At 53.8% G+C, this 18,472-nt stretch overlaps 2 protein-coding genes across 2 annotated transcripts; both read left to right on the top strand.

Moving 5' to 3' along the window:
* The first annotated feature begins 6,011 nt into the window (after positions 1 to 6,011).
* Positions 6,012 to 7,625, top strand: LOC138721384 (inositol 1,4,5-trisphosphate receptor-interacting protein-like 1). The gene has a single exon (XM_069858418.1). The coding sequence runs from the start codon at positions 6,012 to 6,014 to the stop codon at positions 7,623 to 7,625; it is 1,614 nt and encodes a 537-aa protein (XP_069714519.1).
* Positions 7,626 to 13,135: 5,510 nt separating this feature from the next.
* Positions 13,136 to 14,749, top strand: LOC138721385 (inositol 1,4,5-trisphosphate receptor-interacting protein-like 1). The gene has a single exon (XM_069858419.1). The coding sequence runs from the start codon at positions 13,136 to 13,138 to the stop codon at positions 14,747 to 14,749; it is 1,614 nt and encodes a 537-aa protein (XP_069714520.1).
* Positions 14,750 to 18,472: the final 3,723 nt, after the last annotated feature.

Below are 18,472 nucleotides of genomic sequence, written 5' to 3' on the forward strand. Positions count from 1 at the left end.
AAAGACGGAGGGGTGGATAGTCAAAAGAGGTGATCAATAACCTACAGAGAAAGTCTGGAGAACAAGTCTTATGACGAGCAGCTGAGGGAACTGGGATTGTGTAGCCTGGAGAAGAGGACGCTGAGAGGGGACCCTATTGCATCTGCCTGAAAAGAGGTTGTAGAGAGGTGAGCGTTGGTCTCTTCTCCCAAGTAACAAGTGATAGGACAAGAGGATATGGCCTCAAGTTGCACCAGGACAGGTTTAGATTAGATATTAAGACAGATTTATTTACTGAAAGAGTGGTGAAACGTTGGAGCAGGCTGCCTAGGAGAGTGGTGGAGTCTCCTTCCCTGCACATGTTCAAAAATATATGGGCATGGCACATTCAGGGTATGGTTTGGTGGGCATGTTGGTGTTGTGTTTATGGTTGGACTTCATGGTCTTAGAGATCTTTTTCCAACCTTAATGATTTTATGATTCTAAGTCTCTCCCTTTGGACCTGTGGATGCTAGGTCTAACATTAGTGGTATAAGGTGGCAGGAGGTGGTGGGTGATGGACTATTTCAAAGCAATAAATGGAAGCCACAGGAGCAGAGCAATCTTTTTGGGGTTTCCAAGAGCATCCTCTCACAGTGTATCTCCCCAGAGACTTCTGAGGCTGCTTGTTGGAGGGCTGAAGGTTTCTTCACCTTGTTTTGAACTGCTCAATCTGCCTTTGGACATAGAAGCCACAGGTCAATGTCACCCAGTGAATGCTTGCACCCTGAAGATAGAAATGGTGATGCTCAAAGCCAAACCAACTTCGGAGATCTCCCTTGAAACTGTGTCTGCCAAACACTGGATTTGAATCTCTTGAAAACGAGGAGCTTAGAAAAATAAGCTATGCATTGTCAGCTGTAAAGAGAGAAGAGCATTTTTTTCCTCAGGGCCATATTCTAATCTCAGATGCACAGTGTGCATTACCATATAGCTTAAAAAGCAGATATTTCTAAGATGATATGTGGAGTTGAGTGCAAATGACTCAAAGAAATCAATATCCCTTAGGAGTTTTTCATGCACTCAAATGTACCCAGCAGTGCCATGGGCCCCTGATGGACCCTCTGTAGTTAAGGGGTAAAACACAGGATGGGGAAGCCAAATTGAATTCTAGGTGAAGAAGAACACACCAGAAGAGCTGGTGCTGGAAGCTTGTGAGTGGCCTTTCACTTTTTGATGTGGCTGCAGTGTGTGGTAGGTTGTCTGTCTCATGAGATATCACTGGAACATAAGAATAGAGAATGCACTGGGTCTTACAGTGGTACCATGACAGTAACAGAAGCTAATGTGTTTTAAGAGGATGTGTTTTTCGTTTGTTTATTTCTTTCGAGTTGCTGCTATGTTGTTGTTATTATTGGTTGTCTTAGATTGCAAAAGGAACAGATAATTTGGGCCATTTAAGCCAGAACTAATTGGTGTCAACAACTGCCTGGTGTTTGACCTCAGTCTTGCTGCTGGGAAATAGCTGCCAGCATCACAAAACCATCCTGACAGCAGGCGGTGGTGATTAATTGTGGAAAGATGGGGCCAGAAGAGATCCCAGGAGATCATGTAATCAATGAGCAGGTGCCTTTCCTGTCCCTACAGGAGGAATATCAAAATCTTCATGTGCCAAGAGTCCCAACAGGCCCATCTCATGCCTTTTGGAGCTTGGAAGGTGAGGGTTTCAAGAGTGGTAGATGGATGGTTCTCCGTGGTGCTACGCTGCAAGGTGGGGCTGGGCTAGGCAGGGTTGAGGTGCAGTGATGCTTGGCAGCCTTAGTTAGCAGTCCTTGCTAACTTTTCTCCAGAAACCACAGAGTGGGACTACCAAGCAGCCCTTGTGTTTGGCACAGGCTGGGCCAGGGGTGCTGTCTTCCTGGGGAGCTGCATTCAAACTGGGTGAGAGCCAAGTGGCTGCTCCTGGAAGCTGGAACATCTAGTGCTAACAGCTAGGCTTGCAATAGTTGGGTCCAGCCTAACTGAGGATGCTTGTGATTATATGGTAGCATTTCTTATATAGGTAAACATTAGAAATCGCTGCATGGGACTGTATAAAGAGTATGAGACCTATCACCTGATGGAATGGGTAAAGATTAAGCCAGGGTGAAGTACCCTAATTTCACTGTGCCTGGGTGGTTACATGTGGTTCCGTGCACCTCAGACCTGCTTGCCTCAGTGCCACACAGCATCTTGGGATGCAGGGGTGGAGTCTGAGATGGAAATGGCCCAGTGAAGGCTTTGCAGGTGAGCACCTGATTCGAAAGGGTGCAGAGAACTTGTGCAGCAGCAGAAAGCTCTCCCTGCTGTATGTTAACTCATATCAGATTTTTATTTCGTTTTGGCAATCACTCTTGGATGGAAGACGAGGGAAGTGAGATTGTGTAGAGAAAAAATCAGAAGGGCTAAGGCTCAACTAGAAATCAGATTGGCAAAGTCTGTGAAAGAGAACAAAAAAATCTTTCTATAAATATATAAATAATAAAAGGAGGGCTAGGGAGACCATACAGTCCCTATTAGATGCAGAAGGAATAACAGTGACAGGGGATGAGGAAAAGGCTGAGGTATTTAACACCTTCTTTGCCTCAGTCTTTAATTGTAAAGAAAGTCGTTCCGTCTGTGTACAAACCCAGGAGCTAGAGGAGCAAAATGAGGCTCCCGTGATCCAAGAGGAGGTGGTCAGAGCCTTGCTAGCCCGACTAGGCAGCCACAAGTCTATGGGGCCGGGTGGGATTCATCCAAGTGTATTGAAGGAGCTGGGGGATGTGCTGGCCAAAGCAGTTTCCATCATCTTCCAACAGTCCTGGAAGACTGGGGAAGTCCCACTGGACTGGAGGCTGATGTTGTGCCCGTCTACAAGAAGGGCCGCAGGGAGGATCCAGGGAACTCCAGGCCTGTCAGTCTGACCTCAGTGCCAGGGAAAGTCATGGAGCAGGTGATCTTGAGTGCTATCATGAAGCACATGCAAGAGAACCGGGTGATCAGGCCCAGTCCACACGGGTTCACACAAGGCAGGTCTTGCCAAACTAACCTGATCACCTTCTATGACCAAGTGACTCGGCTGCTGGACGAGGGAAAGGCTGTGGATGTATCTTCCTGGGCTTCAGCAAAGCCTTTGAGAGAGTTTCTCCCAGCATTGTGCTTGAGAAACTGTCACCTCTGGGCTGGACAGGCGCACACTCTCCTGGGTGGAAAACTGGTTGGCTGACCGGGCCCAGAGAGTGGTGGGAAATGGTGTGAAATCCAGCTGGAGGCCAGTGACAAGTGGGGTTCCCCAGGGCTCAGTGCTGGGCCCAGCCCTGTTCAATGTCTTTATCAATGACCTGGATGAAGGCATCGAGTGCACCCTTAGCAAGTTTGCGGGCGACACTAAGCTGGATGGAAGTGTGGATCTGCTGGAGGGTAGGGAGGCTCCAAAGGGATCTGAACAGTCTGGAACGCTGGGCAGAGTGCAACGGCATGAGGTTTAACAAGGCCAAATGCCACGTCCTGCACTTGGAGCACAACCCTATGCAGTGCTACAGACTAGGAGAAGTCTGTCTAGAAAGCTGCCTGGAGGAGAGGGACCTGGGGGTGTTGGTTGACAGCCAACTGAATATGAGCCAGCAGTGTGCCCAGGTGGCCAAGAAGGCCAAAGGCATCTTGGCTTGGATCAGCTGGTGAAGGAGATGGAGAACAGGCCTTATGAGGAACGGCTGAGAGAGCTGGGGGTGTTTAGCCTGGAGAAGAGGAGGCTGAGGGGAGACCTCATTGCTCCCTCCAACTACCTGAGAGGAGGTTGTGGAGAGGAGGGAGCTGGGCTCTTCTCCCAAGTGTCAGGGGACAGGACGAGAGGGAATGGCCTCAAGCTCGGCCAGGGGAGGATTAGGCTGGACATTAGGAAAACATTTTTCACGGAAAGGGTCATTGGTCCCTGGCAGAGGCTGCCCAGGGAGGGGGTTGAGTCACCTTCCCTGGAGGTGTGTAAGGGACGGGTGGATGAGGTGCTAAGGGGCATGGGTTAGTGTTTGATAGGAATGGTTGGCCTTGATGATCCGGTGGGTCTCTTCCAACGTGGTTATTTGATACTTCTATGATTCTAAGCTGGACGTGGGATCCGAAGAAGACAGAGTCAGCCCTGGTGTGCAGGAGACTTGATTTGCTGCAGACATTTTGATTGCCACCCTGCATCCTGCTGCAGTCCCCTTGACTGTGCTCACCAAGCACGTGCACCACAAGCAGGGGATTAGGCTCAGCCAGCACGGGTTCATGAAAGGACTGTCCTGCTTGACCTGTCTGATCTCCTTCTATGACCAGCTGACCCGCTCGGTGCCTGAGGGAGAAGCTGTGGATGTTTTCTACCTGCACTTCAGTAAAGCCTTTGACACCGTTTGCCACTGCCTTCTCCTAGAGGAACTGGCAGCTCATGGCTTAGGTGTGCACTTAGGTGGGTAAAACACTGACTGGATGGTGGAGCCCAGGGTGTGGTTGGGAAGGGAATTCAATCCTTTGGTGGCCGGTCACAAGCGGTATTGTCCAGGGCTCAGTGTTGGGGCCAGTCTTGTTTAAGATCTTTATTGTTCATCTGGATGAGGGGATTCAGTGCTCCCTAGGTAACTCCGCAGATGACACAAAATTAGAATCATAGAATCATACAATCACTAGGTTGGAAAAGACCCACCAGATCATCCAGTCCAACCATTCTTATCAACCACTAAACCATGCCCCTCAGCACCTCGTCCACCTGTCCCTCAAACAGCTCCAGGGAAGGTGGCTCAACCCCCTCCCTGGGCAGCCTCTGCCAGTGCCCAATGACCCTTTCCGTGAAAAATTTTTTCCTAATTTCCAGCCTGACCCTCCCCTGGTGGAGCTTGAGGCCATTCCCCCTCGTCCTCCCCTGTCACCTGGGAGAAGAGGCCAGCTCCCTCCTCTCCACAACCTCCTCTCAGGTAGTTATAGAGAGCAATGAGGTCTCCCCTCAGCCTCCTCTTCTCCAGGCTAAACACCCCCAGCTCTCTCAGCCGCTCCTCATAAGGCCTGTTCTCCAGCCCCCTCACCAGCTTCATTGATCTTCTCTGGACTCGCTCCAGAGCCTCAACATCCTTCTTGTGGTGAGGGGCCCAGAACTGAACACAGGATTCGAGGAGCGGTCTCACCAGTGCCGAGTCCAGAGGGAGAAGAACCTCCCTGGACCCGCTGGTCACGCCGTTTCTGATCCGAGCCAAGATGCCTTTGGCCTTCTTGGCCACCTGGGCCACTGCTGGCTCATTCATGTTGGCGTGCTTGAGGGCAAGAAGCCTCTCCAGTGGGATGGGGACAGGACGGATTATGGTCCCAGGTCGATTCTATGGGGTTCAAAAAGGCAGAATCCCGGGGCCAGCACTTCAGTCACAACTGCCCCATGAATCACTCCAGGGCTGGGAAAGAGCCGCTGGAAAGCTGCCTGGAGGAAAAGCACCTGGTGGTGCAGGTCAACAGTGGCTGAGCATGAGGCAGTAGGGGTTCCGGTGGCCAAGACGGGCAAGAGCATCCTGGCGTGGGTCAGAAATGGTGTGGCCAGCAGGAGCAGGGAAGGGACAGGTGAAAGTCGCTGAGCCGGGGGGGCAAAGGCTGGGGCTGGCTGGGGGGTGAGCCCGTGGTGTGCTCCGGTTCCCGTGGTGTGCTCCGGTTCCCGTGGTGTGCTCCGGTGCCTGTGACATCACAAAGGACAAGGGACCACGGGGTAGGTTATAAAGGCACCGACAGGCAGCCCTGGCCATTGCGGCGTGGGAGAGTGGTGAGTGCACACGTGGCGGGAGGCTGGGCTGGACGAGGGCTGGGGCCGAACCGTGGGTCCCAGGGAGGGTCGGCTCTGTCCCAGCACCGAGGCCCCTGACGCTGGCAGGAGCACCTTGGGCAGGGAGCGGTTCAAAGGCATCGCTGCCTCCCAGCTGCCCCGTCCCCACTCCTGCCTGCCCCAAAGGTCCCTCTCCCCTGCCACCAGCTCCCTCCAGCCCAGCCCCTCTGAAGCCCTCTTCTCCTTCCTCCTGCAGGCCATGGCTGCCACAGCATTCCTCGTCCGTGTGTTCCTATCCCTCATCCCGGGCCTGCCGATGGCTGGTGATGATCTGGATGAGGCCACGCGTGAGCGCATGGCACGGCATGCCCTGTTTCTGGAGAAGGAGGCGGCTCGGCTATGGCAGGTGGTAGAGGAGAGGTCCCTGGAGCTGAAGACACAGAAGCAGTGGGACGTTGCCAGGGTAGCACTGCACTCTACTGCCTTGCAGCAGTGGCACCTCTGGGTGATTGCTGGAGGCCTGGTCCTGCTCTTGGGCCTCTGCTGGTGCTTTAGGAAAAGGAGCCGTGCGGCAGACAGCAGCAGCGCTGAGGAAAGGGCTGGCTGCAAAACGTTGAAGGTGGAGGAGGAGGAGGAGGAAGAAGAGGAGGTGGAGGAGGAAGAGAAGGAGGTTGAAGAGGAGGAGGAAGAAAGTGAAGGAGAAGGTTCTGATGATGAGAGGGATCGGGTTGGGATTTCTGAAAGGCGCTCTTGCAGGCCAGTGCAGTATGTGATGTACAGTTGCCTGGTGGTGGAGGATCTGGTGGATGAACTCCTCTCGGTCGTCCACAAGCAGTTGTGTGAGAGTTTCTACCCTGTGCCGCCACAAGCCATCAGTGTGGGCACTTCCTTCGAAGGCTGGTTTCCCTGTGATGGTGATGCTGTCCACCAGCTGCTCCTGCCCCTGAAGGCACCTCGCGGCCACACCTTCAACCTGGAGCTTGGCACCGCAAGGGAGATGCCAGCAGGAGACCCCCGCATCCACGTGGAGCTGGAGTGCACCTGCACAGGGCAGCAGATGAAGGAGAACATGACCTGCTTCCTCCACCATTCTCGGAAGGACATCACAAAAAACCAGGACCCCAGCCTCCTACACACCCTCTGCACAGGCTGCTACCTAGATGTGCACAAAACTGCCCACTGGTTCCAGAACCTCACGATGTCAGCCTGGAGGGATGTGCCTCAGCTGTGTCGCTACAACATGAAGACTCTGCCCTCCAGCCGGTCCTGCAGGCTGGAGCTGACAAGTGCCTCTGGAAGAACCTTCTTCATTGAGTTGATCTTTGGGGTGCAGCACGGAGACTCGGACATCTTCCTAAGTAGCCAGGCTCCAGACGACACCTCCACCCCAAGCACTACGTGGCCAGTGACCTACGCTGTGGCCGAGGCAAAGTTCTTCAAGTATGTGGCCAGGCAGGTGCCACCCGGCCGTGTCCACCTCAAATGCCTTCACTACTGCGCCCACGTCCTGACGGGCACAAGCTTTTCCACCTATACCTTCAAGACAGCTGTCATGCACCTCCTGACCACAATCCCCTTCTCAGATTGGCGCAGCAGGTATGTGCTACTGCGGCTGCGAGACATCATGCTATACATGCACTGCTGCCTGAAGGAGAAGTGCCTCAAACACTTCTTCCTTGGCAATGAGAACGTGCCCGAGGAGATAAGCTTGCCGCCGTCCTTCAGAAAGGCCGAGCCACTCAACCTCTTCCAACGCCTCACACAGGATCTAGCGGCCTATGCCGAGGCGTTGCGTGATTTCCAACAGCTGCAATATCAATTCGTAAGGCTGTGTGAGGAGACGTTGAAAGAGGTCTCCATGCACAGAGTCTAATTGTTGGTCTCACAGTTGATAGCAGGTGACATCCTCACACGTGATGTGGAGAGGTAGACGGTGTATTGTATTGTTGCGAGTTTAAGCAAGCGCCTGACTGGCACTTGACACACCACAGGAGAAAGACTGTGCTAAGAACCATGAGGAACGGTGTTGTCAAAGGCAGAAGCAGATGGAGAAGAAGATGGGCTTTCTCAACTGTGTTTCCCATCCAAGTTACAAACTGTCCTATTGGAAGTGTCCTTCTCCAAAAAGGGAAGGTGGCCAAAGAGAGCCAAAGGACAAGTGAGGAGGACAAAGAAAGACAAAGTAATGACCCTTAGAAGAGGGAAGGACCCTTGACTGGGGTTTGCACGTGAGCACTCGGGGAGTTGCTGCCACACCTCTCCTCCAGAGCAAAAGCGCACTCGGGGCGGTAGGTCCCGATGCAGCTGAAGAGCCCCTTGCGAGGAGGCTTGTGCCAGAGACTCCTGTTTCCCCTACACGGCGACCGTCCCCGTCTCTTGGAGGGAATCCATTCCCTCCGGGCTATTTACCCTGTACAAAGTTGCCAATAAATGGTGTGTTTGAACAAAGGCTGCGTCTCTGCGTGTCTGTGCATCACTCTCCCAGGGGCCGTGGGCATAGGGTGCTGGCTGCTCAGCTGCCGCAGAGCCGAGGAGCATTTCCAGAAGGACTGGGGCACTGGGCTCTGCTTTCACCGCTTCCCCCAGCTCTCTGCGCTCCCACGTTGAACCGACGGGAATAGTTTGTCCCCCTCCCCAGCTGTGCACGTTGCCTTTGTGTCATGGGGATCCTGAAGTGCCTTCCTTGGGATCCAGGGGCAACTCATCCTGGTAGGCAGTAGCATGTCCATCTATACCTTCAAGACAGCTGTGATGCATCTCCTGACCACCGCAGGCCCGTCAGGTTGGGACACAGGTCCCACTCCCCTGCCCTGGGCAGGGACATCCCACTAGATCAGGCAGCCCAAGGCCCCATCCAGCCTGGCCTTGAAGACCTCCAGGGATGGGGCAGCCACCACTACCCTTGGCAACCCATTCCAGTGTCTCACCACTGTCACGGTGAAGAAATCCTTCCTAATGTCTAGTCTAAATCACCCCCTCTCCAGTTCATACCCGTTCCTCTTTGTCCTATCACCACAAGCCTTTAGGAACAGTCCCTCTCCAGCTTTCCTGTAGGCCCCTTTCAAGTCACGGTAAGATCTCCTCAGAGCCTTCTCTGCTCCAGACTGAACAACCCCAACTCTCTCAGCCTGTCCTCGTATGGGAGGTGCTGTAGCCCCTCTTCACGTGCTTTGACTGCCCCAAGAGGAGTTACAAGCCGCAAGAGATGTTTGGCAAGCTGAATTCAGAGAGCAGAAAGCGCAGACCGAAAAAGTGGCTGAGCAATTGAATGGGTAAAGTCTCTCCCTGCCACAAATTGCAGCCGCTGTTTGATGAGCAGATTCAAATGACATGTCCACAAAATGCTGGTAGACAATGGTGGACAAGTTGTTATTTCCAACCAACGTCCTTCCTGGAATCACGCATGTTTTGTGAAACAATTAATGGAACCTGCTGTCCAAGCGTTACGACCCCGTATCGTTACAGTACAGTTTATTATACAATAGCGGCATTACAAGGCCATGATTGTGGATTATTAGTCTTATTACAATTATTACAATATCACATAGGGTAAGGTTTGAGAAGCAAAAGTGTCATGGGAGAAAGTACTTAAGGGCAAGGAAGCCCATGAAGGCTGGGAGCTCTTCCAAAAGGAAATCCTAGCGGCTCAGGAGAAAGCCATCCCCACGTTCCGGAAAAGAAGCCGGCAGGGGAAAAAACAGCTTGGTTGAACAGAGAGATCTTGAGTGATATCAAGAAGAAGAGAAATGTCTATGGGCTCTGGAAGAGGGGACAGGCCTCTAGGGTGGACTACAGGAGGGAAGTGAGATTGTGTAGAGAAAAAATCAGAAGGGCTAAGGCTCAGCTAGAAATCAGATTGGCAAAGTCTGTGAAAGAGAACAAAAAAATCTTTCTATAAATATATAAATAATAAAAGGAGGGCTAGGGAGACCATACAGTCCCTATTAGATGCAGAAGGAATAACAGTGACAGGGGATGAGGAAAAGGCTGAGGTATTTAACACCTTCTTTGCCTCAGTCTTTAATTGTAAAGAAAGTCGTTCCGTCTGTGTACAAACCCAGGAGCTAGAGGAGCAAAATGAGGCTCCCGTGATCCAAGAGGAGGTGGTCAGAGCCTTGCTAGCCCGACTAGGCAGCCACAAGTCTATGGGGCCGGGTGGGATTCATCCAAGTGTATTGAAGGAGCTGGGGGATGTGCTGGCCAAAGCCCTTTCCATCATCTTCCAACAGTCCTGGAAGACTGGGGAAGTCCCACTGGACTGGAGGCTGATGTTGTGCCCGTCTACAAGAAGGGCCGCAGGGAGGATCCAGGGAACTCCAGGCCTGTCAGTCTGACCTCAGTGCCAGGGAAAGTCATGGAGCAGGTGATCTTGAGTGCTATCATGAAGCACATGCAAGAGAACCGGGTGATCAGGCCCAGTCCACACGGGTTCACACAAGGCAGGTCTTGCCAAACTAACCTGATCACCTTCTATGACCAAGTGACTCGGCTGCTGGATGAGGGAAAGGCTGTGGATGTATCTTCCTGGACTTCAGCAAAGCCTTTGAGAGAGTTTCTCCCAGCATTGTGCTTGAGAAACTGTCACCTCTGGGCTGGACAGGCACACACTCTCCTGGGTGGAAAACTGGTTGGCTGGAGGGCCCAGAGAGTGGTGGGAAATGGTGTGAAATCCAGCTGGAGGCCAGTGACAAGTGGGGTTCCCCAGGGCTCAGTGCTGGGTCCAGCCCTGTTCAATGTCTTTATCAATGACCTGGATGAAGGCATCGAGTGCACCCTTAGCAAGTTTGCGGACGACACTAGGCTGGATGGAAGTGTGGATCTGCTGGAGGGTAGGGAGGCTCCAAAGGGATCTGAACAGGCAGGACCACTGGGCAGAAACGGTGTGACCAGCAGGTCCAGGGAGGTTCTTCTCCCTCTGGACTCGGCACTGGTGAGACCGCTCCTCGAATCCTGTGTTCAGTTCTGGGCCCCTCACCACAAGAAGGATGTTGAGGCTCTGGAGCGAGTCCAGAGAAGATCAATGAAGCTGGTGATGGGGCTGGAGAACAGGCCTTATGAGGAACGGCTGAGAGAGCTGGGGGTGTTTAGCCTGGAGAAGAGGAGGCTGAGGGGAGACCTCATTGCTCCCTCCAACTACCTGAGAGGAGGTTGTGGAGAGGAGGGAGCTGGGCTCTTCTCCCAAGTGTCAGGGGACAGGACGAGAGGGAATGGCCTCAAGCTCCGCCAGGGGAGGATTAGGCTGGACATTAGGAAAACATTTTTCACGGAAAGGGTCATTGGGCACTGGCAGAGGCTGCCCAGGGAGGGGGTTGAGTCACCTTCCCTGGAGGTGTGTAAGGGACGGGTGGATGAGGTGCTAAGGGGCGTGGGTTAGTGTTTGATAGGAATGGTTGGACTGGATGATCCGGTGGGTCTCTTCCAACGTGGTTATTTGATGCTTCTATGATTCTAAGCCGGACGTGGGATCCGAAGAAGACAGAGTCAGCCCTGGTGTGCAGGAGACTTGATTTGCTGCAGACATTTTGATTGCCACCCTGCATCCTGCTGCAGTCCCCTTGACTGTGCTCACCAAGCACGTGCACCACAAGCAGGGGATTAGGCTCAGCCAGCACGGGTTCATGAAAGGACTGTCCTGCTTGACCTGTCTGATCTCCTTCTATGACCAGCTGACCCGCTCGGTGCCTGAGGGAGAAGCTGTGGATGTTTTCTACCTGCACTTCAGTAAAGCCTTTGACACCGTTTGCCACTGCCTTCTCCTAGAGGAACTGGCAGCTCATGGCTTAGGTGTGCACTTAGGTGGGTAAAACACTGACTGGATGGTGGAGCCCAGGGTGTGGTTGGGAAGGGAATTCAATCCTTTGGTGGCCGGTCACAAGCGGTATTGTCCAGGGCTCAGTGTTGGGGCCAGTCTTGTTTAAGATCTTTATTGTTCATCTGGATGAGGGGATTCAGTGCTCCCTAGGTAACTCCGCAGATGACACAAAATTAGAATCATAGAATCATACAATCACTAGGTTGGAAAAGACCCACCAGATCATCCAGTCCAACCATTCTTATCAACCACTAAACCATGCCCCTCAGCACCTCGTCCACCTGTCCCTCAAACAGCTCCAGGGAAGGTGGCTCAACCCCCTCCCTGGGCAGCCTCTGCCAGTGCCCAATGACCCTTTCCGTGAAAAATTTTTTCCTAATTTCCAGACTAAACCTCACCTGGCGGAGCTTGAGGCTATTCCCCCTCGTCCTCCCCTGTCACCTGGGAGAAGAGGCCAGCTCCCTCCTCTCCACAACCTCCTCTCAGGTAGTTATAGAGAGCAATGAGGTCTCCCCTCAGCCTCCTCTTCTCCAGGCTTAACACCCCCAGCTCTCTCAGCCGTTCCTCATAAGGCCTGTTCTCCAGCCCCATCACCAGCTTCGTTGATCTTCTCTGGACTCGCTCCAGAGCCTCAACATCCTTCTTGTGGTGAGGGGCCCAGAACTGAACACAGGATTCGAGGAGCGGTCTCACCAGTGCCGAGTCCAGAGGGAGAAGAACCTCCCTGGACCTGCTGGTCACGCTGTTTCTGATCCAAGCCAAGATGCCTTTGGCCTTCTTGGCCACCTGGGCCACTGCTGGTTCATTCATGTTGGCGTGCTTGAGGGCAAGAAGCCTCTCCAGTGGGATGGGGACAGGACAGATTATGGTCCCAGGTCGATTCTATGGGGTTCCAAAAGGCAGAATCCCGGGGCCAGCACTTCAGTCACAACTGCCCCATGAATCACTCCAGGGCTGGGAAAGAGCCGCTGGAAAGCTGCCTGGAGGAAAAGCACCTGGTGATGCAGGTCAACAGTGGCTGAGCATGAGGCAGTAGGGTTTCCGGAGGCCAAGACGGGCAAGAGCATCCTGGCGTGGGTCAGAAATGGTGTGGCCAGCAGGAGCAGGGAATGGACAGGTGAAAGTCGCTGAGCCGGGGGGCAAAGGCTGGGGCTGGCTGGGGGGTGAGCCCGTGGTGTGCTCCGGTTCCCGTGGTGTGCTCCGGTTCCCGTGGTGTGCTCCGGTGCCTGTGACATCACAAAGGACGAGGGACCACGGGGTAGGTTATAAAGGCACCGACAGGCAGCCCTGGCCATTGCGGCGTGGGAGAGTGGTGAGTGCACACGTGGCGGGAGGCTGGGCTGGACGAGGGCTGGGGCCGAACCGTGGGTCCCAGGGAGGGTCGGCTCTGTCCCAGCACCGAGGACCCTGACGCTGGCAGGAGCACCTTGGGCAGGGAGCAGTTCAAAGGCATCGCTGCCTCCCAGCTGCCTCGTCCCCACTCCTGCCTGCCCCAAAGGTCCCTCTCCCCTGCCACCAGCTCCCTCCAGCCCAGCCCCTCTGAAGCCCTCTTCTCCTTCCTCCTGCAGGCCATGGCTGCCACAGCATTCCTCATCCGTGTGTTCCTATCCCTCATCCCGGGCCTGCCGATGGCTGGTGATGATCTGGATGAGGCCACGCGTGAGCGCATTGCACGGCATGCCCTGTTTCTGGAGAAGGAGGCGGCTCGGCTATGGCAGGTGGTAGAGGAGAGGTCCCTGGAGCTGAAGACACAGAAGCAGTGGGACGTTGCCAGGGTAACACTGCACTCTACTGCCTTGCAGCAGTGGCACCTCTGGGTGATTGCTGGAGGCCTGGTCCTGCTCTTGGGCCTCTGCTGGTGCTTTAGGAAAAGGAGCCGTGCGGCAGACAGCAGCAGCGCTGAGGAAAGAGCTGGCTGCAAAACGTTGAAGGTGGAGGAGGAGGAGGAGGAAGAAGAGGAGGTGGAGGAGGAAGAGAAGGAGGTTGAAGAGGAGGAGGAAGAAAGTGAAGGAGAAGGTTCTGATGATGAGAGGGATCGGGTTGGGATTTCTGAAAGGCGCTCTTGCAGGCCAGTGCAGTATGTGATGTACAGTTGCCTGGTGGTGGAGGATCTGGTGGATGAACTCCTCTCGGTCGTCCACAAGCAGTTGTGTGAGAGTTTCTACCCTGTGCCGCCACAAGCCATCAGTGTGGGCACTTCCTTCGAAGGCTGGTTTCCCTGTGATGGTGATGCTGTCCACCAGCTGCTCCTGCCCCTGAAGGCACCTCGCGGCCACACCTTCAACCTGGAGCTTGGCACCGCAAGGGAGATGCCAGCAGGAGACCCCCGCATCCACGTGGAGCTGGAGTGCACCTGCACAGGGCAGCAGATGAAGGAGAACATGACCTGCTTCCTCCACCATTCTCGGAAGGACATCACAAAAAACCAGGACCCCAGCCTCCTACACACCCTCTGCACAGGCTGCTACCTAGATGTGCACAAAACTGCCCACTGGTTCCAGAACCTCACGACGTCAGCCTGGAGGGATGTGCCTCAGCTGTGTCGCTACAACATGAAGACTCTGCCCTCCAGCCGGTCCTGCAGGCTGGAGCTGACAAGTGCCTCTGGAAGAACCTTCTTCATTGAGTTGATCTTTGGGGTGCAGCACGGAGACTCGGACATCTTCCTAAGTAGCCAGGCTCCAGACGACACCTCCACCCCAAGCACTACGTGGCCAGTGACCTACGCTGTGGCCGAGGCAAAGTTCTTCAAGTATGTGGCCAGGCAGGTGCCACCCGGCCGTGTCCACCTCAAATGCCTTCACTACTGCGCCCACGTCCTGACGGGCACAAGCTTTTCCACCTATACCTTCAAGACAGCTGTCATGCACCTCCTGACCACAATCCCCTTCTCAGATTGGCGCAGCAGGTATGTGCTACTGCGGCTGCGAGACATCATGCTATACATGCACTGCTGCCTGAAGGAGAAGTGCCTCAAACACTTCTTCCTTGGCAATGAGAACGTGCCCGAGGAGATAAGCTTGCCGCCGTCCTTCAGAAAGGCCGAGCCACTCAATCTCTTCCAACGCCTCACACAGGATCTAGCGGCCTATGCCGAGGCGTTGCGTGATTTCCAACAGCTGCAATATCAATTCGTAAGGCTGTGTGAGGAGACGTTGAAAGAGGTCTCCATGCACAGAGTCTAATTGTTGGTCTCACAGTTGATAGCAGGTGACATCCTCACACGTGATGTGGAGAGGTAGACGGTGTATTGTATTGTTGCGAGTTTAAGCAAGCGCCTGACTGGCACTTGACACACCACAGGAGAAAGACTGTGCTAAGAACCATGAGGAACGGTGTTGTCAAAGGCAGAAGCAGATGGAGAAGAAGATGGGCTTTCTCAACTGTGTTTCCCATCCAAGTTACAAACTGTCCTATTGGAAGTGTCCTTCTCCAAAAAGGGAAGGTGGCCAAAGAGAGCCAAAGGACAAGTGAGGAGGACAAAGAAAGACAAAGTAATGACCCTTAGAAGAGGGAAGGACCCTTGACTGGGGTTTGCACGTGAGCACTCGGGGAGTTGCTGCCACACCTCTCCTCCAGAGCAAAAGCGCACTCGGGGCGGTAGGTCCCGATGCAGCTGAAGAGCCCCTTGCAAGGAGGCTTGTGCCAGAGACTCCTGTTTCCCCTACACGGCGACCGTCCCCGTCTCTTGGAGGGAATCCATTCCCTCCGGGCTATTTACCCTGTACAAAGTTGCCAATAAATGGTGTGTTTGAACAAAGGCTGCGTCTCTGCGTGTCTGTGCATCACTCTCCCAGGGGCCGTGGGCATAGGGTGCTGGCTGCTCAGCTGCCGCAGAGCCGAGGAGCATTTCCAGAAGGACTGGGGCACTGGGCTCTGCTTTCACCGCTTCCCCCAGCTCTCTGCGCTCCCACGTTGAGCCGACGGGAATAGTTTGTCCCCCTCCCCAGCCGTGCACGTTGCCTTTGTGTCATGGGGATCCTGAAGTGCCTTCCTTGGGATCCAGGGGCAACTCATCCTGGTAGGCAGTAGCTCGTCCATCTATACCTTCAAGACAGCTGTGATGCATCTCCTGACCACCGCAGGCCCGTCAGGTTGGGACACAGTTCCCACTCCCCTGCCCTGGGCAGGGACATCCCACTAGATCAGGCAGCCCAAGGCCCCATCCTGCCTGGCCTTGAAGACCTCCAGGGATGGGGCAGCCACAACTACCCTTGGCAACTCGTTCCAGTGTCTCACCACTGTCACGGTGAAGAAATTCTTCCTAATGTCTAGTCTAAATCACCCCCTCTCCAGTTCATACCCGTTCCTCTTTGTCCTATCACCACAAGCCTTTAGGAACAGTCCCTCTCCAGCTTTCCTGTAGGCCCCTTTCAAGTCACGGTAAGATCTCCTCAGAGCCTTCTCTGCTCCAGACTGAACAACCCCAACTCTCTCAGCCTGTCCTCGTATGGGAGGTGCTGTAGCCCCTCTTCACGTGCTTTGACTGCCCCAAGAGGAGTTACAAGCCGCAAGAGATGTTTGGCAAGCTGAATTCAGAGAGCAGAAAGCGCAGACCGAAAAAGTGGCTGAGCAATTGAATGGGTAAAGTCTCTCCCTGCCACAAATTGCAGCCGCTGTTTGATGAGCAGATTCAAATGACATGTCCACAAAATGCTGGTAGAGAATGGTGGACAAGTTTTTATTTCCAACCAACGTCCTTCCTGGAATCACGCATGTTTTGTGAAACAATTAATGGAACCTGCTGTCCAAGCGTTACGACCCGGTATCGTTACAGTACAGTTTATTATACAATAGCGGCATTACAAGGCCATGATTGTGGATTATTAGTCTTATTACAATTATTACAATATCACATAGGGTAAGGTTTGAGAAGCAAAAGTGTCATGGGAGAAAGTACTTAAGGGCAAGGAAGCCCATGAAGGCTGGGAGCTCTTCCAAAAGGAAATCCTAGCGGCTCAGGAGAAAGCCATCCCCACGTTCCGGAAAAGAAGCCGGCAGGGGAAAAAACAGCTTGGTTGAACAGAGAGATCTTGAGTGATATCAAGAAGAAGAGAAATGTCTATGGGCTCTGGAAGAGGGGACAGGCCTCTTGGGTGGACTACAGGAGGGAAGTGAGATTGTGTAGAGAAAAAATCAGAAGGGCTAAGGCTCAGCTAGAAATCAGATTGGCAAAGTCTGTGAAAGAGAACAAAAAAATCTTTCTATAAATATATAAATAATAAAAGGAGGGCTAGGGAGACCATACAGTCCCTATTAGATGCAGAAGGAATAACAGTGACAGGGGATGAGGAAAAGGCTGAGGTATTTAACACCTTCTTTGCCTCAGTCTTTAATTGTAAAGAAAGTCGTTCCGTCTGTGTACAAACCCAGGAGCTAGAGGAGCAAAATGAGGCTCCCGTGATCCAAGAGGAGGTGGTCAGAGCCTTGCTAGCCCGACTAGGCAGCCACAAGTCTATGGGGCCGGGTGGGATTCATCCAAGGGTATTGAAGGAGCTGGGGGATGTGCTGGCCAAAGCCCTTTCCATCATCTTCCAACAGTCCTGGAAGACTGGGGAAGTCCCACTGGACTGGAGGCTGATGTTGTGCCCGTCTACAAGAAGGGCCGCAGGGAGGATCCAGGGAACTCCAGGCCTGTCAGTCTGACCTCAGTGCCAGGGAAAGTCATGGAGCAGGTGATCTTGAGTGCTATCATGAAGCACATGCAAGAGAACCGGGTGATCAGGCCCAGTCCACACGGGTTCACACAAGGCAGGTCTTGCCAAACTAACCTGATCACCTTCTATGACCAAGTGACTCGGCTGCTGGATGAGGGAAAGGCTGTGGATGTATCTTCCTGGACTTCAGCAAAGCCTTTGAGAGAGTTTCTCCCAGCATTGTGCTTGAGAAACTGTCACCTCTGGGCTGGACAGGCACACACTCTCCTGGGTGGAAAACTGGTTGGCTGGAGGGCCCAGAGAGTGGTGGGAAATGGTGTGAAATCCAGCTGGAGGCCAGTGACAAGTGGGGTTCCCCAGGGCTCAGTGCTGGGCCCAGCCCTGTTCAATGTCTTTATCAATGACCTGGATGAAGGCATCGAGTGCACCCTTAGCAAGTTTGCGGACGACACTAAGCTGGATGGAAGTGTGGATCTGCTGGAGGGTAGGGAGGCTCCAAAGGGATCTGAACAGGCAGGACCACTGGGCAGAAACGGTGTGACCAGCAGGTCCAGGGAGGTTCTTCTCCCTCTGGACTCGGCACTGGTGAGACCGCTCCTCGAATCCTGTGTTCAGTTCTGGGCCCCTCACCACAAGAAGGATGTTGAGGCTCTGGAGCGAGTCCAGAGAAGATCAATGAAGCTGGTGATGGGGCTGGAGAACAGGCCTTATGAGGAACGGCTGAGAGAGCTGGGGGTGTTTAGCCTGGAGAAGAGGAGGCTGAGGGGAGACCTCATTGCTCCCTCCAACTACCTGAGAGGAGGTTGTGGAGAGGAGGGAGCTGGGCTCTTCTCCCAAGTGTCAGGGGACAGGACGAGAGGGAATGGCCTCAAGCTCCGCCAGGGGAGGATTAGGCTGGACATTAGGAAAACATTTTTCACGGAAAGGGTCATTGGGCACTGGCAGAGGCTGCCCAGGGAGGGGGTTGAGTCACCTTCCCTGGAGGTGTGTAAGGGACGGGTGGATGAGGTGCTAAGGGGCGTGGGTTAGTGTTTGATAGGAATGGTTGGACTGGATGATCCGGTGGGTCTCTTCCAACGTGGTTATTTGATGCTTCTATGATTCTAAGCCGGACGTGGGATCCGAAGAAGACAGAGTCAGCCCTGGTGTGCAGGAGACTTGATTTGCTGCAGACATTTTGATTGCCACCCTGCATCCTGCTGCAGTCCCCTTGACTGTGCTCACCAAGCACGTGCACGACAAGCAGGGGAT

This window comes from Phaenicophaeus curvirostris, chromosome 5 (genome assembly GCF_032191515.1).
Source record: "Phaenicophaeus curvirostris isolate KB17595 chromosome 5, BPBGC_Pcur_1.0, whole genome shotgun sequence".
Classification (NCBI taxonomy): domain Eukaryota; kingdom Metazoa; phylum Chordata; class Aves; order Cuculiformes; family Cuculidae; genus Phaenicophaeus; species Phaenicophaeus curvirostris.

Excerpts from the sequence above, each read along its gene's own strand:
- LOC138721384 (XM_069858418.1), top strand. The coding sequence starts at position 6,012 with ATGGCTGCCACAGCATTCCTCGTCCGTGTGTTCCTATCCCTCATCCCG.
- LOC138721385 (XM_069858419.1), top strand. The coding sequence starts at position 13,136 with ATGGCTGCCACAGCATTCCTCATCCGTGTGTTCCTATCCCTCATCCCG.